We start from the raw sequence: 26098 nt of genomic DNA on the forward strand, positions 1-26098 counted from the left end.
AGAAACCACTTATGAGTGAGTACATACCATATTCCTCTTTTTGGGTCTGGGTTACCTCACTCAGTAAAGCGTTCTCTATTTCCATCCATTTACATGCAAAATTCAAGATATCATTGTTTTTTACCGCTGAGTAAAACTCTAATGTATATATGTTCCACACCTTCTTTAACCATTCTTCTATTGAGGGGCACCTAGGTTGTTTCCAGGTTCTGGCTATTACAAATAGTGCAGCTATGAACATAGTTGAACAAATAATTTTGTAGTATGATAGGGCATCTCTTGGGTATATTCCCAAGAGAGGAATTGCTGGGTCCTGAGGGAGGTTGACTCCCAGTTTCCTGAGAAACGGCCACACTGATTTCCACAGTGGCTGCACAAGTTTGCATTCCCACCAACAATGGATGAGTGTTCCCCTCACTCCACATCCTCTCCAGCATAGGCTATCATTGGTGTTTTTGAGTTTAGCAATTCTGACAGGTGTAAGATGGTATCTCAAAGTGGTTTTGATTTGCATTTCCCTGATCGCTAAGGAGGTTGAGCACGACCTTAAGTGTCTTCTGGCCATTCGAAGTTCATCTGTTGTGAATTCTCTGTTCAGTTCAGTACCCCATTTTTTAATTGGGTAAATTAGAGTTTTAGTGTCTAGTTTCTTGAGTTCTTTGTATATCTTGGAGATCAGACCTTTGTCTGATGAGGGGTTGGTGAAGATCTTCTCCCAGTCAGAAGGCAGCCTTTTTGTCTTACTGACAGTGTCCTTTGCTTTACAGAAGCTTCTCAGTTTCAGTAGGTCCCATTTATTCATTGTTTCTCTTATTGTTTGTGCTACTGGGGTCCTACTTAGGAAGTGGCCTCCTGTGCCTATATCTTGTAGACTACTTCCCACTTTCTCTTCTATCAGGTTCAAAGTGGACAGATTAATGTTGATGTCTTTAATCCATTTGGACCTGAGTTTTGTGCATGGTGATAGATATGGATCTATTTTCATTCTTCTACAGGTTGACATCCAGTTATGCCAGCACCATTTGTTAAAGATGCTTTCCTTCTTCCATTGTATACCTTTAGCTCCCTTGTCGAAAATTAGGTGTTCATAGGTTTGTGGGTTAATATCCGGGTCTTCTATTCGATTCCATGGGTTGACTTCTCTGTTCTTATGCCAATACCAAGCTGTTTTCAATACTGTTGCTCTGTAATAGAGTTTGAAGTCAGGGCTGGTAATGCCTCCAGAAGTTCCTTTATTGTATAAGATTGTTTTGGCTATCCTGGGTTTTTTGTTTTGCCATATAAACTTGATTATTGTTCTCTCAAGGTCTGTGAAGAAGTTTGATGGGATTTTGATGGGGATTGCATTGAATCTATAGATTGCTTTTGGTAGAATTGCCATTTTTACTATGTTGATTCTCCCAATCCAAGAGTAGGGGAGGTCTTTCCATTTTCTGGTATCCTCCTCAATTTCTTTCTTCAAAGACTTAAAGTTCTTGTCAAATAGGTCTTTCACTTCCTTGGTTAGAGTAACCCCAAGATATTTTATGCTATTTGTGGCTATCGTGAAAGGTGATGTTTCTCTGATTTCCCTCTCTGCTATCCTTTGTGTATAGGAGGGCCACTGATTTTTTGGAGTTGATCTTGTATCCTGCCATGTTACTAAAGGTGTTTATCAGCTGTAGGAGTTCTTTGGTAGAGTTTTTGGGGTCACTTATGTATACTATCATATCATCAGCAAATAACGAAAGTTTAACTTCATCCTTTCCAATTCGAATTCCCTTGATCTCCTTATGTTGTCTTATTGCTATTGCTAGAACTTCAAGCACTATATTGAAGAGGTATGGAGAGAGTGGACAGCATTGTCGTGTTCCTGATTTTAGTGGAAAGGCTTTGAGTTTCTCTCCATTCAATTTGATGTTAGCTGTCAGCTTGGTGTATATTGCTTTTATCATATTTAGGCATGATCCTTGTATCCCCAGTCTCTCCAACACCTTTATCATAAATGGGTGTTGAATTTTGTCAAATGCTTTTTCAGCATCCAATGAAATGATCATATGGTTTTTTTCTTTCAGTTTATTTATATGATGGATTACATTGATAGATTTGCATATGTTGAACCAGCCCTGCATCTCTGGGATGAAGCCTACTTGATCATAATGGATAATTTTTCTAATGTGTTCTTGGATTCAGTTTGCCAGTATTTTATTGAGAATTTTCGCATCGATATTCATGAGTGAGATTGGTCTGTAATTCTCTTTCTTGGTTGTGTCTTTGTGTGGTTTTGGTATTAGGGTAACTGTAGCTTCATAAAAGGAGTTTGGCAATGACTCTTCTGTTTCTATATTGTGGAATACATTAAGGAGTATAGATATTAGCTCTTCCTGGAAGTTCTGGTAGAATTCTGCATTGAAACCATCTGGTCCTGGGCTTTTTTTTGGTAGGGAGATTTTTGATAACAGCTTCTAATTCTTCACGACTAACAGGTTGATTTAGATTGTTCACCTGTTCTTGGTTCAACTTTGGTATATGGTACTTATCTAAAAAAATGCCCATTTCTTTTACATTTTCCAACTTTGTGGCTTATAAACTTTCGTAGTAAGATCTAATGATTCGGTCAAAGTGTTGCGCAGTAAGTGATTCCGGAAGAAACAGGAGTGCGGCGTGAAAATGGGGAAGCAAAAGAAAACAAGAAGATATGCGACCATGAAGCGAATGCTTAGTCTCAGAGATGAGAGACTTAAAGAGAAGGATAGATTAAAGCCTAAAAAGAAGGAGAAGAAGGATCCCAGTGCGCTGAAGGAAAGAGAAGTCCCCCAACATCCCTCCTGCTTATTCTTCCAGTACAATACACAGCTGGGTCCACCATACCACATCCTTGTTGACACCAACTTCATCAACTTTTCCATCAAAGCCAAACTAGACTTAGTGCAGTCCATGATGGACTGTCTGTACGCCAAGTGTATCCCTTGTATAACTGATTGTGTGATGGCTGAAATTGAGAAATTGGGCCAGAAGTACCGAGTGGCACTAAGAATCGCCAAGGATCCACGATTTGACCGACTTCCGTGCACACACAAAGGAACCTATGCTGATGACTGCTTGGTACAGAGAGTCACTCAGCACAAGTGTTACATTGTGGCTACAGTTGATCGGGACCTCAAACGAAGAATCCGGAAGATCCCTGGAGTTCCTATCATGTATATTTCTAACCATAGATACAACATCGAACGGATGCCAGATGATTATGGAGCTCCTCGGTTCTAATTCTTACTTGACCAAATTCACCTGCATTTCTTTACCAGCTTTCTCTGTTGTTAGTTAATTAAACACACTTTTTGTTGTTTATTTAAAAAAAAAAAAGATCTAATGATTCTCTGAATTTCCTCTGTGTCTGTGGTTATGTCCCCCTTTTCATTTCTGATCTTATTAATTTGCATGTTCTCTCTCTGCCGTTTGATTAATTTGGATAGGGGTTTGTCAATCTTGTTGATTTTCTCCAAGAACCAGCTTTTTGATTCATTGATTCTTTGGATTGTTTTCTGTGTTTCTATTTTGTTGATTTCAGCCCTCCGTTTGATTATTTCCAGTCTTCTAGACCTCCTGGGTGAATCAGCTTCTTTTTTTTTCTAGAGCTTTCAAGCTTTCAAGTGTGCTGTGAAGTCTCCAATGTGTGCTTTCTCCGTTTTCTTTAATTGGGCACTTAGTGTTATGAACTTTCCTCTTAGCACTGCTTTCATAGTGTCCCAAAGATTTGAGTATGTTGTGTCTTTGTTTTCATTAAATTCAAGGAAGACTTTAATTTCTTTCTTTATTTCTTCCTTGACCCAGGGGTGATTTAGTAGTTGACTGTTCAACTTCCATGAGTTTGTTGGTTTCCTGGGGGAAGTATTGTTGTTGAATTCTAATTTTAATCCATGGTGATCTGACAAGACACAGGTGGTTACTAATATTTTTTTGTATCTGTGGAAGTTTGTTTCTTTACCGAGTATGTGGTCAATTTTCGAGAAGGTTCCATGAGCTGCAGAGAAGAAGGTATATTCTTTTCTATTTGGGAGGAGTGTTCTATAGATGTCTGTTAAGTCCACTTGATTCAATACCTCCAATAAATCTCTTATTTCTCTGTTTGGTTTCTGTCTGATTGACCTGTCCATTGGTGAAAGAGGAGTGTTGAAGTCTCCTACTATTAGTGTGTGTGGTTCGATGACTGCCTTGAATTCTAGAAGAGTTTCTTTACATATGTGGGTGCCTTTATATTAGGGGCATATATATTCAGGATTGAGACTTCTTCCTGATGAATTCTTCCAGTTATGAGTATGAAATGTCCATCTTCATCTCTTCTGATTGATTTTAGTTTGAAGTCGATTTTGTTAGATATTAGAATGGCCACACCCGCTTGTTTCTTAGGTCCATTTGCCTGGAAAACCTTTTCCCAACCCTTTACTCTGAGTAGGTGTCTGTCTTTGTGGTTGAGGTGTGTTTCTTGTAAACAGCAGAATGTTGGATCCTGTTTTTGTATCCAATCTCTAAGTCTGTGCCTCTTTATAGGTGAATTGAGTCCATTGATATTAAGTGATATTAATGACCAGTGGTTGTTGACTCCAGTCATTTTTTTTGGGTAGTAGAGTGTATGTGTTTTCCTTCTTTGAGTTGGACTTGTGAAGGGTCGCTAGATGTTTGAGTTATTGTAGGCAGTGTTGGGAATGTTGGATTCCTTGAGTTGTGATTTTCCTTCTAATATTCTCTGTAAGGTTGGATTAGTAGCTACATATTGTTTAAATTTGTTTTTATCCTGGAATATTTTGTTTTCTCCGTTGATAGTGAACAATAGCTTGGCTGGGTATAGTAGTCTGGGATTGCATCCATGGTCTCTTAGTTTCTGCAGTACCTCTATCCAGGACCTTCTGACTTTCATGGTTTTCATAGAGAAGTCTGGTGTAAGCCTGATAAGTTTACCTTTATAAGTTACTTGACCTTTTTCCTTCGCAGCTCTTAATATCCTTTCTTTAATCTGGATGCTTTGTGTTTTAATTATTATATGGTAAGGGGATTTTTTTTTCTGATCCAGTCTATTCGGTGTTCTGTATGCTTCTTGAACCTTCATAGGAATATCGTTCTTTAGGATGGGAAAGTTTTCTTCTATAATTTTGTTGAATATATTTTCTGGACCTTTGATCTGCAATTCTTCTCCTTCTTCTACTCCTATTATTCTTAGATTTGGTTTTTTTATTATGTCCCATATTTCCTGAATGTTTTGTGATGAGAATTTGTTGGATTTGCTGTTTTCTTTGGTCAGAGCGCTTATTTTCTCTATGGTGTCTTCATAATCTGAGATTCGTTCTTCTATCTCTTGTATTCTATTGGTTATGCTTATTCCTGAAGTCTCTGTTTGTTTACCTAGATTTTCCATATCCAGCCGGCCCTCGGTTTGTGTTTTCTTCACTGCCTCCATTTCAGTTTTCAATTCTTGCACTGATTCCATTACCTGTTTGATTGTTTTTCTTGGTTTCCCAGGGTATCATTTACGAATTTATTCATTTCTTCAAACTTTTTGTTATATTTCTCTTCCATTTCTTTACTCATTTCTTCCATCTTTTTGTTATATTTCTCTTCTATTTCTTTAAGTGAGTTATCCATACCCTGTTTAAGAGACTCTATTGCTTTCATAATGACACTGTTTTCCACTTCTTCCGGAATAGGGTGTTCAAGTCCTTCTGTCATAAGATCGCTGGGATCTGGTGTTTTCATGTTGTTTGTCAGATTGTTGGAGGAATTCTTGCCTTGGCGCCTGCCCATCTCTTCCTTCAGATGTTCTCCAATGGCTTTTCCCTCCGCTGGGTCTTCTGCTACCGGATTAGTGCCCCTTGCTATCCAGGAATCACTTTGCCTGCAGTCCTACCTTGCTGCAGTCAGGCTATTAAAATAAAGAAACTCTCTCCCGTTTGCACTCACCGCTCGTTCTGGCCGCGGGCGCCCACCCAGGCTGAGTTGGAGGAATTTAAGCCCCGAAAAAGGGAGAGAGGAAGGGTAGGGGTTCCAGGCAGAAAGCCGGGATGGCGTAGGAGGAGAGGGGGTTTAGCTGGGGGAAGCCACCCCTTTGGAGTAGCCAGGGAGATAAGGATGGCGGGAAGATTGTGTGTTCCCTTTCCGGACTTGTGTGGCGGTCACGAACACACTTACCCCTCCATTGTATCTTCTGCTACAGTTTTCTTATATTTGTTGAGACTTATTTTGTGTTCCAATTCATGTTCTGTTTTAATGAAATTGCCATGGACTTTAGAGAAGAGTGTGTATTCTGTGGTATTTGGGTGAAATGTTGTGTAAATGTCTGTTAGATTCATTTACTCTATGATGCCATTAAACTTCAATGTTTATCTGTTTAATCTTTGCCTGGATGATTTGTCTAATACTGAGAATAAGGACAACAATGTCATATGTTACTACTATGTTGGGATTAATTTATGGTCTTTTGTCTAGTAATACTTGTTTTTTGAAGTTTGCTCCATCTGTGCTCAGGACATATATGTTTAGAATTATAATATCCTCTTAATGAATTGTTGTTGGTGGGAGGAGAGGGCCTGCTTTTTGTCCCAGCAACCAAGTTAGCTTGCACCAGAATAATTACACAGAAACTGTATTAATTAAAACACTGTTTGGCCATTAGCTCTAGCTTCCTTTTGGCTAACTCTCACATCTTGATTTAAGCTATTTCTATTAATCTGTGTTCACCACGAGGTCGTGGCTTACCAGGAAAGATTTAGCATATCTGACCTGGTGGCTCCATGTTGGCTCTATCTGGTCCTGCTTTCTTCCTCCCAGAATTCAGTTCTGTCTACTCCACCTACCTAAGTGCTGCCCTATCAAAAGGCCAAGGCAGTTTCTTTATTCAACCAATGAAAGCAACACATAAACAGAAGGTCCTCCTACACCAATGGATTGCTTTCTTAATCAGAATGAAATGGCCCTCTGTCCTAATTACATTTACTATTGGTGTGAAAAAACACTATGACCAAAAGCAAACTGGGAGGAAAGGGTTTGTTTGGGTTTCACCTTCCACATCAATTTCATCACTGGAGGAAGTCAGGATAGGAACTCAAGCCAGGCAGGGACCTGAGAATAGGAACTGATGCAGAGGCCATAGAGGAATGCAGCTTGTTCTCTATGGCTTGCTCAACCTGCCTTCTCATAGAAGCCATGACCAACAGCCCAGGGATGGTTCCACCTACAATGGGCAGGGCCCTCCAGCTTCAGTCACTAATTAAGAAGATGCCCTACAGTCTGAGGCATTTTCTCATTTCAGTTGTGGCTCCCATCTCTCAGATGACTCTAGTTAGTGTGAAGTTGGCATAAAACTAGCCACCACACCTCTTTATTCTAATTAGATTTGAATTAAAGTCTGTTTTGTCAGACTTTATAACAGTAATACTAAACTTGTTTCCCAGTTCCATTTGCTTAGAGTACTTTTTTTCATTCCATAATAATAACTCTAATGGTGAAGTGCTCCTGGGGGCAGCAAAAAGAAAGATCCTATTTTTCTCATCCAAGCTGCTAGTCTGTGTCTCATGATAGGGTCACAAGACAATATTTAGAATTATTGTTGAAAGGTGTTCATTGACTACTGACAATTTGCTAATTTCTCTCTCTTTCTCTCTCTCTCCCCCCCCCTCTCTCAGTCTCTCTCTCTCTTAGGTAGAGTCTCTCTGCATAACTCTGACTGACCTGGAACTCACCACGTAGACCAGGTTGGCCTCAAACTCACAGAGATCTGTCTGCCTCTACCTTGCAAGTGCTGAGATTAAAGGTGTATACCACAGTCTTCTCATTCTTAATAATTATGTTAACATTGTTTATTTTTTCCCTGTAGCCCCTTGGATGTGTTTTTTCTTTCCCTTCATACTGAAATATTCCTACTTATATACTTTATATAGCTGTCTTGGTAATTATAGATTTCTTTAACCTTTTTTTTAGTCATCGAAAGATTTTCTTTCTCCTCCAATTATGTTAGATAGCTTTGCTGGGTATGTTAGCCTACTTTGGCAATAGTGATCTTTCAGAACATGAAATATATCTTTCCAAGCCCTTCTGGCTTTTCAGGTATGCATTGAAATGTCAGCCATCATTCTGATGGCTTTACATGTGCGTTGGTCTTTCTGTCTTACAGCTTTTACTATACTTTCTTTGCTCTATATATTTTAACTAAAATATGATGTGTAGTTTCTTCTCTGGTCCTGTTTGGTGTTTTCTGTGCTTCTTGTATCTGGATGGGAATTTCTTTCTCTAGATTTGAGCAATTTTCTCCTATTACTTTAATAGGAGATTTGCCATGCCTTTGGTATGAAATGCTTCTCCTTCTTTTATACCCAAAACTCATAGTTTTTTCCTTGGTGTCCCCATGGTCACTCATGTTCTGTTCATTGTTTTAAATTATCATTAACCTCTCAACTATGTGATCTGATCCCTCTACCTTGTCTTCAGGGCTGACAGTCTGTTCTCCACGAATCAGTCTATTGATGATGTCATCCTCTGAGTCTCTTATTTGACTTATTGAGCTTTTCACTTTTCATCATCATTTCAGTTTAGCTGTCTTCAGTCGTTCCATCTTTTTTAGTATATTCACTTTGTTTATTAGAAAATAAGACATAAAAAACATGTGTTCTTTTTCTCTAAGTTACATAAAGTAGTAAAAAACCCACAAAAATTTGATGAAAATGATTATCAAGATGGGATTCAAGAAATGGCAACAAATGTTAGTGGGGAAAGGAAAAAGACAAGTTTTATCTTTTAAAATATTTTTGTTACCCTTGAGAACAATATGCCACATATTGATCATATGCCACACCTACTTTCTTGTCAACTCCTTCCACATGCCCTCCTCCAACAACTTGTCCCCCTTCTAACTTCATATTCTTTTTTGTATAACCCAGTAACTCCAATTAGTGAGGCCCATATGTGTATGACATTAAGTCATCCACTGAACCATGAGAAATCTACCAGTGGCCACACCCTCAAGAAAGAGAGAATGATTTCCTCTTTGAGCAGCTGTAACCTGCCAGTTATAGTATTTAGTATCTCTTGAGTAGGGCGTGGGGCCTGGAGATCTTCTGTCCCATCTCTGTGAAATTCTGGCTGGCTTGATCTTGTGCAGGTCTTGTTCTGGTGTCCACAGCCACTATGAGTTCAAGAGGGCAATAGTCATGTCAGGTCCAGAAGACTGCATTCTATAGCATTCCTCATGTGCTCTGGGTCTTCCATTCTTTCCATTTCCTCTTCTGGGGCATTCCCTGGACCTAGAGAAGTGGGTGGGTGATAAAGATGTCCAACTTAGGGTTGAGCACTCAGTCTTTGACTCACAGCATTTTGACCAGTTGTGAGTCTTTGTATTGTCCACTGTCCATTGAAAATGAAGCTTCTCAACCAAGGTTGTGAACAGCCCAGGTCTATTGTTGTAAACATAATTGATTCTATTGTTTCCACATCCTGAATTGACGTTCTCAAAGAACACTCAGCTCTTTATGTCCTCTTGGAGTTCATTCAGGAGTCTATTCATATCTTCTTTGACGTCTTTGAACATATTTATAGTCATGCTCTTGGTTTTCTCTTCTAGTTTCATTTAAGTTGCTGTCATTGAGGGTTATACTAGGATTACTTTTGTATGGGGATCTACTTACATAGAATTCAGTCATTGGTTAAGTGTTTTGTTGTTGCTGTTGTTGATTTCCTTCACCTTCCCGCAGTGGAGGTGTTTGTGGTGTTCATAAGAGACTGGATTAAAATCATTTTGGGATATTTTTATAATCATGTTGGGCTTTTTTTAAACTTTAGATGGGTATTTAGGGAATCTTATTCTCAGACCTTCCCTGAGAGTTGATTGCTATCTGCAATAATAGTCACCATCCAGGAATTAACTAACTATGAAAATAGAGTAGCAGTTGACTACAACAGTCACTCCTTAAGTACCAATTGTTTTAGGAAATAAAGAAACAGCATTAGTACTACACAGTACTGATAAATTAGTTATGTGGGTATGAAAACAGATAAGAAAGACATCTCACATAGGAAGTAGAGGAGGAGGGCATACATAGAAGGGGTGTGGCTGAGCAGGGAGAAAGAATTTGGAAATGTGGGAATGGGGGAGTTTGGGTAAAGGTATACTGGAAAGGGGGGTAAAAATATAAACCCAGGTAACACAACAGTCATAGCTCCTGGGAGACTGAGGCACAGAAATGCTAGTTAGCTTTAACTGAGTCATAGAGATGTTGGTTAGCTTTAACTGATAACTTGACCCAACCTAGAGTCACCTGGGATGAGAGCTTCAATTAAAGAATTATCTAGATAAGGTTAGCCCCTGGGCCCTCTGTAGGAATTTCTTTCTTTCCTAGAGTGTGGGTGTCTCTGTTTCATGGGCTGATCCGACCTGTACACCGGTGAAGAAGGTTAGCTGAAAGCAAGCATTGGTGCATTTGTTTCTCACTGCTCTTGACTTCACAGTGATGTAACTAGCTTGAGTTTCTGCCTTGACTTCCCTGAAATCAAGGACCATAACCTAGAGTTAGAAGCTGACTAAACCCTCTCTTTCTCCCTGCAGCTCTGTGCGAGGAGAGTTGACTCAGCAGCAGAAGTGAAGCTAGAACATCCCACAAACCAGGAAGGCCTCTGTTCTTTGAGAGATGGAGAGAAAGGGGGTTACAGAGAATTGGGAGGAAAGGTGTGAGCAGCGGGAGACTGAGGAGACCTGCTGTGGTGACCTTGGTTATGACATTAATCAGGAATAGTTCTAGAGGGAAATGAGAGCTGTGTGGAGACAGGTTGGGACCAGAGTCTCTGCTCACTCCCTGAACTCCAAGGGCAACCATCAGTGTGGGGCTGAAATCTCACTGCACTCTGATCTCTAGGATGCTCTGGCTGGGGGACCAAGTCTCCATGCATTCTTTAACCTCAAAGGGGGGTTGGTGGAGGAATACAGAGTCTCATTGTGCTCCCTGACCCTAAAGGACCACCATGAGTGAAGACTGAAACTTTGACACATTTCCCTGGTCTTAGAGGTGACCATAGGTGGTGAGCTAAGACTTGGTTCATTCCCTAACCTCAAAGGATAACCTAAAAGATCCAAAATCATAATCACTGTATGAACTCAGGGAACAACCTGTATTTCATGTTGAATGGCTACATTTTTCTTGAGTTGAGATATGATTATGTTGCCTAGGCCATCTCAAACTCTTGGGCTCAAGTGTTCCTTCTATTTGGGCCTTTCTAGTACCTGAGAATATAGACTCACACCTCTAAGACTGGTTTTGGCTACAATTTTTAATTGCTCAAGTGTTTGTGAGTGTGTGTGGATGTGTCCCATATCTGAATGCTAGCCAAAATTAAGTTCAATTTTTACCTGAAAAATTTCAAAGTTGTTATAGACAGAAGTTTCTGTCCTGCGTGGTCCTGCAGCCATTCAGACACAAAGAAACACACAGAGGCCTACATTAATTATAAAATGGCTGACCTATTAGCTCAAGCTTTCTCATTAGTTAATTCTTACATCTTACATTAACCCATAATTCTTGTCTGTGTTAGCCACATGGCTTAGTACCTTTTATCAGTGAGGCATTCTCATCTTGACTCTTCTGCATCTGGGTGATGACTGCAGACTGAGCCTTTCCTCTTCCTAGAATTCTCCTGTTCTGGTCACTTTGCCTATACTTCCTGCCTGGCTCCTGGTCACTCTGCATTTTATTAAATCTTGAAAGTGGTAAATCTTTACAGAATACAAGACCATTGTCCCACAGGATTCCCCCCCCCTTTTTAAAATAAAAACTCTGAATCTAATCTCCTTTGTTTAGCTTTCTTCCTGACTATTATCCATAACAACTTGTAACCAACACTCTAAACAAAGAAAAACATCCACAATCTATTTTGGGGGGAAATGTGGGCAAGGTTTTTCAAAATACTTCCTGCTGATTGGGGGTGCTGATAATTTTATGGGGACCTAAAAAAAATTTAGGATTATGGTCAAGTCCTGACTGGAATATTCTGTGAGGCTTGATCATCTCAGTCAGTAGTCTTGAGGCTGTTCTGGATGTAGAACTCAGAGAAAACTACAACAGAGGTCCTCTGAAATGTTGAATCATCTGGGTTATCCGTTGCTATCGGAGATTTTTTTCAGGGGATCTTCCTTGATCAATCCTGATTTTTCTTAACCCAGAATGAATCCACAGCCTATCTTTTCCTCTCTTTTCCAAAAGCAAAACCTCTTCTCCAAAGTAACATATCTTTTGACTTAAGTTTTGAAGTCAAGGTTTTTAAAAAATATATATGTTGGATTAATCCAGCAGCATTTATAATTAAATATCTTTTAGCAGCTGTTTCTCCTTTCTTAGCTGTCAAACGATTCAAAGACAATACAATAACATACAGTATTCATTTTGTATTTCCATCTTTATGGCTTTTCTTGGTGTATTTTCCATCTTTATGTGGCTTTATTTTACTCTATTTTTTTATTTTTAATTTTTTTGAGAGAGCGTTTCTCTATGTATCTTTGACTACCCAGGAACTCACTCTGTATACCAGGCTGTCCTTGAATTCAGAGAGAACCACCTGCCTCTGCTTCCCAAGTGATTGGATTAAAGGTATATGACATCACACCCAACTACTGTCTTTCTTTAATTTTTTTAAAGATTTATTTATTTATTATGTATACAACATTCTGCCTCCATGTATGCCCGCATGCCAGAGGAGGGCACCAAATCTCATTACAGATGGTTGTGAGCCACCATATGGTTGCTGGGAATTGAACTCAGGACCTCTGGAAGAGCAGCCAGTGCTCTTAACCACTGAGCTATCTCTCTAGCCCTTCTTTCTTTGAGTTTTAAGAACCTTATCCTTTTTCTTTCCTCTCTCAAGCCTATATATGTTTTTAAACACATTGTAAACCATTTAGAGGACTATTTTTGTTTAAATCTACCCTTACTGTATATCTCTCTTTTTTTGACTACATGAGTCTTAATTTGCTAAGTGATTTGGCTAGGATTAAAGCTGTGACTTTGACAGCTGCATCCACCTCCATTTCTTAGTTTTTGAGACTCTAGTTTTATGGCGGAGCTACTGGCCAGAGTTATGTTTATTGCCAAAACTCTATGGAATTTCAAGGTCCCTGCCACCACCAAAAAGCATACTGTCAGCTATTCATAAACACCATTTAAGTGCTTAGTGGCAGAGCCTCTTAAAAGGGCTGTGAGGTTTTTGCAGCTAAAGCTGAGTCAGGAAGCCTCTCTTAAATGAGACACGCTTGCCTCTTGCAAACAAAGCCTACCTGAGAAAATGCTGCTACCAAGAAGCCATGCTTAGCTCTGTTCTTATGTGTCTAGAATTACTTCCCAAGCTCTCTCGGTTTTATGTGGATATAGTTGTCCATGTTGGTGAAGCTGCTGTTCAGAGATTGCGACAATTAATTTAAGAAGCATTGTATTTGAACTCTCACCAATTACAAAAAACATTTTCTTGTATTTTGGTTAGAACTGATTTAAGAGAATTCTAATTTGACAAATTGTGTGATAGTATTGACCTGTTAATGCTTTAGTTCAGATGTTAATGTTTAGAAAATGATAAGAAAAGTTTGACACTTTCACAGAGGAAAACACACAGCACAGACAAAATAATTTATTACAATATATACAGTTAATCATTGTCAATGCCAAGAACTGAAAACAAAACCATTGCTATAGTTCATGTCGCCCTTTCCACCCACAAGCTTCAATCCTCCCCCTTCTCCTCTCAAGACTCACACCCTACCACCAAGCCCTCTGAGACAGCACTCAGAGCCGTGCTGTCCATGAGTAACTCCCCACTTTCCATCTTCTCAGCCTAGCTGAAGGGGAAGGAGATGACACCTCAAGCAACTCTCTCCAGGCTTTCTTTCCTATAACACAAGCCATCCATTGATCCTGGGAGCCAGATGTAAGTCCAAGACTTTACTCAGCTCTTTTGTAGCTATCTTAAAATCATTCTACAATAACATGCTGATTTCCTAGCTTCAATGGGATATTACAAAATAATTGAGATTTTGCAAGGATGACTTTAATTCATTAATTTTAAGTTAAATGAAAATTATTTTCCCATGGAAAACTAGCTCAACATCAACATTCTTCTTCCTACTTAGCTCTAGGCAGCCAAGCGCTGCCACCTAGAGACAAGGGCATCTGCCTTAGTTGTCAGTGGGTGATCACCAAAAGGGACACCTTAAAAGGCAACCAATGAGAATACATGGGAAAGAGGACTGTGGGCTAATTAAGCCGATGATTCCTGGGAAGGTGCACTGTGTCTGGATGGCATATGTCCCTACAGGAGCCTTTGCTCTGTCCTGTCACTCAGTGTCAACTTCTAAGTACATATTTCATGTCAACATCAGCACCATGAGGCAGGGGCCACAAGGAAATGCAGTGTTCTCCATACTAGACATCAGAGGTATACTTTGTGCAGCCACAAAAATAATAAAATTAAATACAAACTAAACAAGGACCAAGCAGCATCCATCAAAAATGTCATAAAATTCACGGAGTCAATGTACATTCCTGAGCAGCTAAGACACTTTGTGCACAGCAAACACCGAGACGAGTAACAAACACAGGAGACATGCATTAGGCATTTCCTAAAGGCCAGAAAATTCCTGGTGCTCAAGATTGTCTGCACCCCCAATTGGTGTGAGTCCCCGCACTGCGGATAAATACTGTCCCCTTGAGACCACCACTTTAAGAAACAAATTCCTAGAATAAGGTCTCTGTCCTCAGCTTCTGGGCATTCATCCATTTGTCAAAATGACTTCCTTTTTATTAGGAAAAAAAAAACTAAGGTATGAGAAATTGGGAAAAATATTCTTAACAATGAAAGAGATAGGTAGGAAAATGGCAGAAATAAGACTACAACTTTAAAAAAAACCTTACTGAAGGATTTATAAACAATAATTACAAACTGCATGTACTGAGGCAGAGTAGCATGACCACACAGGCTTCTGTGGCTAAGTCGGACTTTTCCTAGATCTGTGTCAATTTCTCTTCTTAAACTCTAGTAGAGGCAAATACGTGTGCCACACTGACTTCAAATGCAAAAGTTCACAGCAATGTAATTATTTCCTTCCAGCAACTCTAAAATCACACATATACATATTTAATCCCAATGGGAAAATTTTACAATTTCCCTAAACACCCACAGAATGGTCTAAAGGGAAATAACAAGGCCAGATTTGCCAAGTCTACACCGGAAGGCAGAATTCAAGCAAAATAGGCATGGCAAAAGACAGCCACAGCCATCAGGATGATGCCATTGATGTTCACCACTGTCCTCCACAACGGCTTCTCAGAAGTGTCTGTCATCTTCATCTTCAAAGCTTCCTCCTCTTCCTTAGTCAGCTTCGGTCCTTTCTCCTGGTCCAGCCCACAGAACAGGTCATATGCCTTCCTGAAGCATCCTTTCTCCTTTTGGGGAGCTTCTGTTTCTGCAAATAGACATCCAAAGATTATTGGGTACAAAGTCTAAAGCAGTGGTTCTCAGCTTTCCTAATGATGTGACTCTTTAATACAGCTCCTCATGCTGTGCTGCCCCCAACAATAAAACAGTTTTCATTGCTACTTTATAACTGTAATTTTGCATCTGATATGCAGATGGTCTTAGACAGCCCCTGTGAAAGGGATATTTGACCCCCAAAGGGGTTAGGACCCAAAAGTTGAGAACCACTGGGCTAAAGGGACTAGAAAGAGTTTCCTGTGAAGATGGAATGCCACAAAGCATCTACATTCTATAGAAGAATCCTAATTCTCTTGCTTTCCGGAATGGAAATTGAACACAATGTTCAAAGTTTGAGACAGGATTGACTTGGATTCTGGCTTCTCATGGTCAACTAATCTGAGGTTTATCTCTTCCAGGATCAATAAAAATGTGCTTTGATTTAGAATAGTCAGATAAGGTAGTAGATTGTGAGAGGGACATGCTAACAACGAGGTGGACAACTGACTTAGGGAGAATACGGAAAACCCACCTCTGAAATATAGGACCCGTATCCGTTTGCTATGCCACTGGAAGGCAGGGAGGCTGGCCTGACTTAGAGGAGAGCTGTCTGCACTTGCCTGTTCTAAGGCCTCACAGACCCAGCCGGAGGGAAGGGTCACTCTGAACAGGTCCTGATGCATAGCCACAGCAGTCAGTACCCGCTGGGCTCACAGCCTGCGTTCTGCTAGACCAAGCCACGCGGTGGTGCCGACACCCAAAGTTGATGCCCGACAAGGGAGCAAATTCCCAGCTCAGAGGTCAGTTATGGCACTGGACACAGGCAGGCATAGTTTCAGATGCCAGCTCTGCCAGCCACTAGCTGTGAGATCCACCCTACTCTATTTTTTTAAAGGTGGTAGAGTATTTTTGTTCTTTTTAAAAATTTTAGTCTGCGTCTTTACATCATGCGTCTTGATCCCATTCATTTCCCCATTCCTTTGCATCCACCTTTCACCCCTGCACAAAATTTAAGAGAAAAATAAAAATAAATTAAATTTTAAAAGGAGGAAAAATAAAAAACCTCGTCAGGGAAGCTGCAGTATGACACTGTGAGTCATATCATGAGCCCCTTTGTCCATATAGCTCTACTGGAAGTGTTCATTGCACAGAGTCATTGGTCTGGTTCAAGGCCTCTGGTTTCTACCACCAGATCTAGGCTGAGCCTCGCTAGGGCTCTCCTGGATATCCTGTTGTTGCCCTGTGTTGTGGAAATCCTGCAGCTTTGGGGTCTGCAGGTCAGGTCCCTTCCCCCTGATCCCACTCTATGTGTTAACACAGTTTTCAGAGATTACTGATTGGCACATCCTGGTTTTTATAAGCAGATTAATATGTTTTTGCTTTTTTGGAGTGTGAAATGGAGCCTCAATACGTGGCCAGACTGGCCTCCCGATTCCTGGATTATGGGTATGTGCCACCATTCCTAGATCACACACTTATTTTTGGAGCTTTAGTGGCCAAGTACATACATGTGTCAGAACTCTTAAGTGAGGTAATGAGGCCAAGTGGTCCCTAGGCACACGGTGAGCTCAGCATCTAGTGGGTCTGCCACTAGAAGTCTATGTGTCTGATGCCAGCTTCGTAACTTTCTCTGCTTTATCTAGTGCTGTCTGCAGGACCAACCTTCCATTTCAGTACCAGATAGAGCACACGGACTTGAGTACTTAATCTCGCCACACTTATGCACACCGTGCACATGCTCTCCTTTGTGTGCTTTCCTTCCACATAGAGAGAAAAAGTTGCAACACTAAAGATGAAGACAGCCTTTATTTGGAGTAAGCCTGGGGCTGGAGTGGGGGAGCTCAGACACAGAGCACTCTCCTCGCAATGTGCTAAGCCTAAGTAAGGCTTGATCACCAGAACTGAAAATAATATCAAAAACCAAGAGTCTGTGGACACTAAACATCATGTTAAGCATCCAGATAAATTGGATTTTCTAAGCTAAAGTAGAAAAACATAAGATGTCAAGAGCCTCTGGCCCACATTCTGGTGTCATCAGAAACGGACATAGCTTTGTGTACATCTTTGTCTCAGACCATAGGCTAAACCAGTAAAGCCCTAATTCCCCAACCCTGACTGTGCTCCACATCAAGAACAAATTATTCTTCATTCCCTGGTTCACTGAGTTCTGCAAAATCTGAGGAGCAAGGCAGCTGAGAGGGTTTCTCAATGTCACCCATTTGGTGAGCTTCCTTCATGCATATCTGCACCTGTCTTCCACCACCCTTCCCCAGTCCTCAAGAAGAGATGTGAGTATTGACGAAGGCATTTGCTAAAGACTTCAGCAAGTGGCTTAGGAACACACCTATCTCAATCGTATCCTTGGTGTCCTCCTGGATGTCCTCATCTCCTGCGTCCAAGTCGATCCGTTCTTCCTTGCTGTTGCGAAGACTCCAACACAGACGGTACAGCTGTGGAGAGAAAAGAACAGATTACCAGAAAGATCGAAATAGTGCATTAGGCCAAGAATTTGGGGAAACAAAGTGGTATGGGACAATTGTCTGTATTCTGTCAATTATATTTTAAATTAGTTTATAACTAATGTAGACCTCTGTGTGATTTCTTTGGGACTTAACGACTGTGGAAACTGGACAGGACCAAAACCTCAGACAACAGAAAAGTATGCATCAAAAAAGGAAATGAATATGGCCTTGTCATACCGAGAAAACATGGATCACTGTCCCACTGAAATCCCATATAATATATGTAGCATAATCTAGGGAGAGGCTAAGATGCTGCTTCAACTCATTCCTAAATGAGACATCTGCATCACCTCCAAGTCTCAGGAAGAATGACAGGAGAGAAGGGAAAAGAATGGAGGAGACCAGAATGGGAGGAGTGTGGGAGCAGTGACTGGACATGGCCCCCTGCACTCGGGACCTCACCGCACCAGTGACCTGCACAAGATGGGGCTGTCGCCATTTCCTCCTGCATGGGGAAGGCACTCAGGAGACCCCACCCCATGCTGAGGGCCTGTAGACGATTAAAGACTGCTGGAGAGGAAGAGCCATTTTCTCCAGTGGGATAGCCAGTGACAAGCTCCCAGGTTCTAGATGACTCCCGGCTTACTCTCATGCAAGCCATCATAATTAAACACTGTGAGCCAGAGTAATAGGGGGCTTGCGGAAAGAAAAGTTTCAGGAGAGACATGGGATGAGATGGTAATGGACAGTGTAAATGACCAAATTCAGTATGTTCATATATGAAAGTATCAAAGAAGTACTATAATATTAATAGTAAAAAATTAAAGAGAGAAATAAAGGGCAAAGCAAATTAAAAATACAATAAATTTAAACATGCTGGGCCAGTGAGATAGTTCCGTGAATAAAGGAGCGTACAGTCAAGCATGAAGCCTCGAGTTCAGTCCTGAGGATCCGCTGAATAGAAGCGGACAAGCACCTCATGGGAGTTATCCTCTGCCCTTCATGTGTGCACTGCAGCATGCAGATGCCCACACACGAGTTCACACATGCACAAAATACATAGATAAACTGGAGCTTTTACGTTTTTAAAATTAAAAATCTCAAAAAAGAGACTACCTGAAACATAAATGTTTGTTGTGTAAATGAATTCACTTTTCTCTGATAACTAAATTTGTTTATTTTAACACTGCTGCTAAGAAAGAAGACTAGGAGTCATTTGTGTAAACCAGCATTGTAAGATCTCATTACTGAACACTGTCACACTATGGAAGTAAGAGCTACAAACATGGGCCCTGTCAACACAGGGAAGAGCAGGGGCGGTTTCTACTGATACAGTGTGAAATGTGAGGTAGGAATTTGCAAAATTCTGTGAGAACCAATGTCATACGTCCACCTCAGACATGCCTTTTGCTGAATGCCTTGCTTTCTCTACTTCACAAGTAGTGTGGGAAGTCCCTCTGTATACATGTTGCTCTTACTGGTTAGTGAATAAAGAACTCGCTTTAACCTGTGATAGGGCAGAATAGAGCTAGGTGGGAAAACTAAACTGAATACTGGGAGAAAGTAGGCAGAGTCAGGAGAAACCATGTAGCCCCTGGAGGATACAGATGTGCCTGGGAACCTTACCAGCAAACCAAAAGCCTCGTGGTAAAATATAAAATAATAGAAATGGATTAATTTCAAGATGTCTCTCTTTTAGAAAAAAGTCAAAAAGTAAACTATAGTTTAAGTTTCCCTGAGTGGATGATTTTGGGACTAGGCATGTGTGTTGCAGGACTTCTGGACATTTGGCCATGAAATTTTCATACAAAATACAACTTCTTGTTTTGGACGTGGACTTCTAATCTAGAGTATTATGTTGCCTGTCAAGTGACCTCACCTCCCTTTGTAGGTGTCACTCAGGAAGCTGAGTCTTCAGGAAAGCCCCAGACTGAAGTCTGGGCTGTAAGGCCTTGGACCAGACAGTGCTGATACAGCAAGCATCCCATGTATCCCATCCTGAATCCTTTGACATGAAACCATTGATCAGCCGGAACTATCTCAGTCCTGTAAAGTGTGAGCTGCTCAGCGGGGTGCTGCAGCGAGGACTGTGGAACACGGGCAGGAAAGACTCGGATGGATGGATACTCACGTGCACATCTGGAATGGGCTTGGTGAGGAAGGAGATGGCCAAGACGACGATGAGAGTGATAACAAAGAGGATGATGGCAAAGTACAGATAGTGCACCCCACAGATGATGGTGGGGCAGTTGCTAGGCTCCATGCAGCTCCCGGTCCCATAGGCAAACTCAGTAATCATACGGGAGATTCCAATCAGGAAGCCTAGAATCAGTCCCCAGAAGGCTCCCTGCAAAAGAAAACCCTGGGTTAATTGTGTTGAAACAAGAAAGCAATGTGTTTTCTTGTCCTAGGGTGTTCTCATTGTCCTATGTAGAGAAGCTAGAGATGAAGAAACAGGAGAGAAGGCTCCTCCGGGTCATCTGCAGACAGGACACTGAAATCAGATCTGGGACAGAACTGTTAAGTAGCACTTTTCATGAGTCTGTCTCTATTGTTTCAATGACATGATATCTTGTCTAATAAAACAAAAATTCAAAATATAATGGATTCAAATACTTACTGGTTGGTATAGACTATTTAACAGTGCATATTAAATCAAAGCCTTCCTCCTAACAGAAAAGCTAGTTTGAGGATGAGGGGTGTAGTTCAGTGGTTGAATGTTTGACTAGAAGTGTGAGGCCATGGACTCAATCCTCAGGACCACAAAAACAGCAGCAGCAATAATTTGAGCCTGCATACTTTCAGCTGCTGTCCTCAGAAGACTACCAAGGCGTGTACATTCTGATACAAAGTAATTATTTGCAATTTAGCTTCTCTGAAGACATGAAAAAATACTAAATTAAGTCTTGGCAGAATAAAGAAGAAAGGAACTTTTCCATAAAAATATAATGAACATTTCCAGCAACCCACAGGTCCTTCCTGCATCACATCTGACCTCTGTACCCTGCCCATATGTCCCAGGATCTAACCCACCTGATCTATCCCAGGACCCCACATCCAGTGCCACTGCCTAATCTTGCCTCCTCTGCCTGCATCCAAATCAACCTCTGACTTCCACCAGGACTGACCCTATCTGATCACAGGTTCCTTATGCACAGCATCCAACCCCTGCACCCAGCCAATAGCCAACATCCTCCTCCGGGGTTCAGTTCAATGAGTCTCCTTGACCGGAAGGGAAACCATTTACATACTTTTCTCAACCTGCCTGTTCTTCACTGAAACCAATTTCTAGACTTCTGCCAGACTCTACCTACCTGCTATCAACCCACAGGCTCCTCCCACACCATATCTAACCTTTCCATGTAGCCAGATCTACCCATGATCAGGATCTAGTCTAGATCCAGTCTAGACCACCACAGTCCCCTCTGTCCACCTGACTTCACTCGAGCCATTTCCTCCAGGCCCAACCCACAGGCACGTGCTCTCCTCTGTCCAACCTGCTCTGTCCACATCAGAACTAACAAGAGAAGCCCATACATGAGATATCATTATAAAAATACAAACGATATGAATGATCGAGCCAGTATCTCCTATCCTCCACTCATCATTTCTGTAGAAAGTTTTACCAGTGAAAGTTACCCAGATGAATCCCGGGACTCAGAATTGAAAAGAACAATCATAATTTCAGCAATGAATTCACGTTTAAAGAAGACACAAGCAGGCAGTTCAACGAAATGAAGAATAAACACCTGCGCGGTGCTCAAGACAACGCAAACATAAGGCTGATGGGAACGGCAGAGACAACCCAGAATGTGAGAACAGAATTCAGTGAGGAGATAGAAGCCCTGAAGACTGAAGATGAAATGTGAAGATGGAATTAAAAACCCAACACCTCAACTGGAAACCTCACAGGGAAGGCTTACGAGTACAGTGAATCAAGCAGAAGACAGGATATCAGGACTCAAAGACTAGGTAGAGGATCTAGGCCAAATAAGCAAGGAATATGTACCTGAAGAAGAAAACAACACAGGAAATGTGATGCCATAAAAAAACAAAGCTTCAGATTATAGCACAGTTGGGGAAGAATCTGAGCCAATGGCATAGAGCAGACAGCTTCAGTTAGGTCCTAGAAGAAAATATCCCCCAAGGAAGAAAGGCTCACCCATATGGACACAAGAAGTACAGAGAACAGCAACTCGACAAGAGCAGAAAAGAAGATTCCCCACAGCATAGCAGGGTTAAAACACTAAGTCACTGAACAAAGACACAGTGTGGCCCTCATCTCTAACTCACACCCGTGCAACACCACATGACTAACCTTGTCAAAGAGCAAGAGAGGGGACACTTTCTGGTCACAGTCTCTGTCACTCCCCACCCCATAGGAGACACCTCTGTTCTATTTATTCCTCCTTCAGTAACCAGGGCCTATATCTTTTCAAGTTAATTCTCTGGAAGACAGTGTAAACACAGCATTTCAGAGACCAAATTCAAAGAAAATAAAACTAAGTGTCCAAATGGTAAAAAGATTGGATGGAAAATGTACACTATTAGTTGGGACCTTATAGCAAGGACGAGGAGGGGGGAGAGTCAGAGAGAAAATGGATCTGATATTAACTCCTGAGGGGCCCTTGAGATTTCTTGAGACATACCCAGCCAAACCTCTAACTGCACGTCATTTCTGTCTGAGATCTCTGGAAAAAAGAATCCTTCTCATAGGGAATATGCAAACCCCCATAAGCCACTGCGGCAGCGTGCACAGGCTTTTCGGGAGCTGCTAGAACGATACCTACTGGTTCATTGACTCTCTTGCAGAAAATAGCAAGCAGGAAGACAGCTGCGATGGGTGGCCCCAAGTAACTGGTGATAGACTGGATATAGTCAAAGAGCTGTCCACTCTGAGCCGACTGCACAATAGGCACCCAGGCGATGCTGATGCCAATCAGCACTAGGATGAACAACCTGAAATCAAAGCCCACAGTAGTGTATCAGTGTTTTACATGAACAAATACGTACCAATAATATATAAACCTATATGCTCATACCTACATGTTGATGTCACCAGCAAATACATATGCACATGCACATTATATAAATAAAGACATATCTCACGTTACCACAGTGACATAGAATAAGCAAATTCTTTCTGGAGGCTTTTTTCTTCCTTTCTCTGCTTACCTGAAAGTCATCTGTGTCTATAAATAACTGAAACTCATTTGACTTTCAGGGGCAGCTTGGCACAGTGATCTAATGCATGAAAATCCCGCTTTGAGAAGAGTCAAAGTGTAGGTACTCAACTATTTCAATGTAAAATGAAATGCCAGGGCTGGTGTCTAGCTCTGTGGTGCAGTACTCACCCAGAATGAGAAAAGTCCTGACTTCAATCCTCCAGTACCACAGAAAATAAAAGAAAGTGCCCGTACATGGTAACTATAACTGGGCACAGAGATAACTCTGATTATACCAAGTGCCTGCCAATCTTGCCAACCGCACTACGGTGGGTAGAACTTTCCGTGATCTTCAGCTCCCCTGGTACATGGCAGAGAGGAGGAAGCTGCATTTACCTTCCTGCAATCATGAGCTCCTTCTCGGATGCTCCCTTCCGGATCTTGGTGTAGACGTCCATGGTGAAGAGGGTGCTGGCGCTGTTGAAGATGGAGGTCAAAGAGCTCATGAGCGAGGCCATCATTACTGACAACATCAGGCCTCGGAGTCCTGAAAGAGAACGAGGTTTTGAGTGACATTCGTCACCCTGACTCTGTTTCTTGTGCAGCAGTACCCAAGGTCTGTTTGCCTTTAGAAACCATGCCTGTGTCTCAAATTTCTCTCTCCAGAAAGAATAGAAGCTTCAAGAAATGGAGCTTTACATTCTAAGACCACAGCAGGCAATGATTTAGAGACAAGAGAAACATCGGAGACTTTTCAACTAAATGGTGATGGTGGTGGTGGTGAGTGTGGTGGTCACGGCAGTGGCAGGTGTTTCCAGCCAAGGGGACAACCGTAAGGACTCACTAAAGAGTCATGATACAGAAGAAGGATGTCTAGGCTGGACTGGAGAGGATGAAAAGACATTCACGAATGGGAACCTAGAGAAATGAACAACTCACATCTGGCAAAGCTGTAGCCTAGAGTGTGGTGACTGCTCTTGGTTATCAGCTTGACTCACCTGGAATTAATTAAAACCAAAGCCACTGGGCACACCTGGAAGTGATTTTTTTTTCTTTATTAAATCATTTGAGGTGGAAAGACCCACCTTTAATTCAGATCTTTTGAGGTGGAAAGACCCACCTTTAATTCAGATCTTTTGAGGTGGAAAAATCCACCTTTGTTCTGTCTACACCTTCTGATGGCAGCCTGTATAAAGGACTTGGGAAAAGATTCTTTTGCTGTTTGTCTGCTTGACGTCACTCTCACTGGCAAGCCCATAATGGGAGCCGATTTCTTAGGGATTCCGGCAAATACTGAAGACTAGCTGAGACACCCAACCTTGTGGATTGAACAACTACTAGACTCTGGAACTTTCTGTTAGAAGATAGTGATTGTTGGACTAGCTGGACCACAGACACACTGATAACTCACCTGGTGAAGGGGGTCTGTGACAGACTGCCTGACCTATTTTGGGTTTTTCATGGTGGTGGTGGTTGTTTGTTGACTTTTTGAAACAGCTTCTCTGTAGCTTTGGAGCCTGTCTTGGAACTCACACTGTAGACCAGGTTGGCCTTGAACTCACAAAGATCTACCTGTCTCTGCCTCCTGAGTGCTGGGATTAAGGGTGTGCACACCCACAGCCCAGTTAACATCTATTTGAACTCTGCCCCACACACTCTAAATTACGGTATAGCAGACTAAGTAAGGCAAGAAAGGCAAAAGTAGACAGGAAGAAAAGTGCATGATAATTAGGAGACAAAATGGGCAGGACTGATGTGGATTAGTTGGGGAACATTTGCTGGCTGAAAAGCTGAAGCTACAAGAGGAACCAAAAGAGGCAGCCTAAGAAGATGTGGAAAGGCAACAGGAGAGGATAACATTATGGACCCAAAGAGAAAGACTCGAGGAGGCAACTGACCAATGGCATTAAATGCAATTGAGTGATGTAAGGCGAGGGACAGGAAGTGTCTGGTGGTCTAACACAGGGGATTCAGTAGTCACAGAAGCCAGGTGACAGACACAGTGTTTTGCTGTTTTGCACATGGCTTTTTATTGCTCACTGTTCCCTCTAGCACCATGTGCTAGGGTCTCATGAGATCAGGGCACAGGGCCAGTTTGGAGAAGTCACACCCTGTTCCTGCTAAGACCAGTCTGACTGACGCTCATTGGAACGTTAACTAATAAGCAGCAAAGTTCAGGGGAGTAGTTAAATATACTTCCCCTCTTATATGATTTGAATACAAATGCTCTGCCAAAAGTTGTGCATAAAGCTTTGAAGAGAAATTTAAAAAGAAATCTAGGAATGCTGGTGCGCCTGGTAATCTGAGTACTAGGGAAGTTCAGACGAAAAGATTAACACCAATTCATTCAAGGCCAGCCTGGGCTACATAACGAGACTCTACCTCAAGAGAAAACATGAATACATACATACATAAACACACACACACACATACATACATACATACATACATGAAAGGATGAAAGGCTGAGAAAGTGGCTCAGCGGGTAAGGTATTGGTTGCAGAAGCATGAGGACTTGAGTTCAGATCCCCAGCATCTACATAAAGTCAGGAACTGTGGCTCATAGCCCTAACTCCAGAGCTGATGGGGAAGATGCAGGTACTGGGGCTCTCTAGTCAGCCAGTTCAGACAAAACTGAGAGCTTCAAGTTCAGGGAGATAAGCGTGTTTTTAAAAACAACAAGCAAACAAACAAAACCCCCATGGCTTAAAGCTCATTGGATATCTTGGAAGACAGGGTAGAAAGATTATAAGACCCAAAGACCAAAAAGTCTACTGTAAGACTGTCTCCTAGAAATGGCAGGAAAGTTTCATGCATAATACCCTAACAATATGGCTATTAAACAATGCCTGAACAAGGACAACACCAATGTAGACATGCTAACATGGAAGGGGCCCCAACCATAGGCAAAGGAGTACAGGCAACTAAGGGGCATTAAGAGCAGGAGAAATAGTCTTCCCCTTGGGATGAGCTCCTAATTAGTTATCTAATACCAAGTGGTCAGCT

The 26098-nt window shown here is 41.5% G+C and overlaps 2 protein-coding genes across 2 annotated transcripts in view; one reads left to right on the top strand and one right to left on the bottom strand.

The window, feature by feature from the left end:
• The first annotated feature begins 2601 nt into the window (after positions 1-2601).
• On the top strand, positions 2602-3327 carry LOC148121188 (rRNA-processing protein FCF1 homolog). The gene has a single exon (XM_087909121.1). The coding sequence runs from the start codon at positions 2650-2652 to the stop codon at positions 3244-3246; it is 597 nt and encodes a 198-aa protein (XP_087765247.1). The 5' UTR covers positions 2602-2649; the 3' UTR covers positions 3247-3327.
• Positions 3328-13610: 10283 nt separating this feature from the next.
• The window catches only part of LOC146893897 (sodium/glucose cotransporter 1), a 53162-nt gene continuing 40674 nt past the window's right edge, over positions 13611-26098 (bottom strand). Inside the window, exons 11-15 of the mRNA XM_087909122.1 lie at positions 23489-23639; positions 22718-22886; positions 20059-20274; positions 17810-17915; positions 13611-15457 (exon numbers count right to left, since the gene is read on the bottom strand). Of these exons, the coding sequence (XP_087765248.1) occupies positions 15234-15457; positions 17810-17915; positions 20059-20274; positions 22718-22886; positions 23489-23639 (866 nt within the window). The 3' untranslated portion in view covers positions 13611-15233. The remainder of the gene's footprint in view (positions 15458-17809; positions 17916-20058; positions 20275-22717; positions 22887-23488; positions 23640-26098) is intronic.

The sequence above is a fragment of the Myodes glareolus genome, chromosome 8 (assembly GCF_982192425.1).
Source record: "Myodes glareolus chromosome 8, mMyoGla1.1, whole genome shotgun sequence".
In the NCBI taxonomy this organism is placed as follows: domain Eukaryota; kingdom Metazoa; phylum Chordata; class Mammalia; order Rodentia; family Cricetidae; genus Myodes; species Myodes glareolus.

Bases quoted from the DNA above. Each gene is read 5' to 3' on its own strand.
- LOC148121188 (XM_087909121.1), top strand. From the start codon at position 2,650: ATGGGGAAGCAAAAGAAAACAAGAAGATATGCGACCATGAAGCGAATG.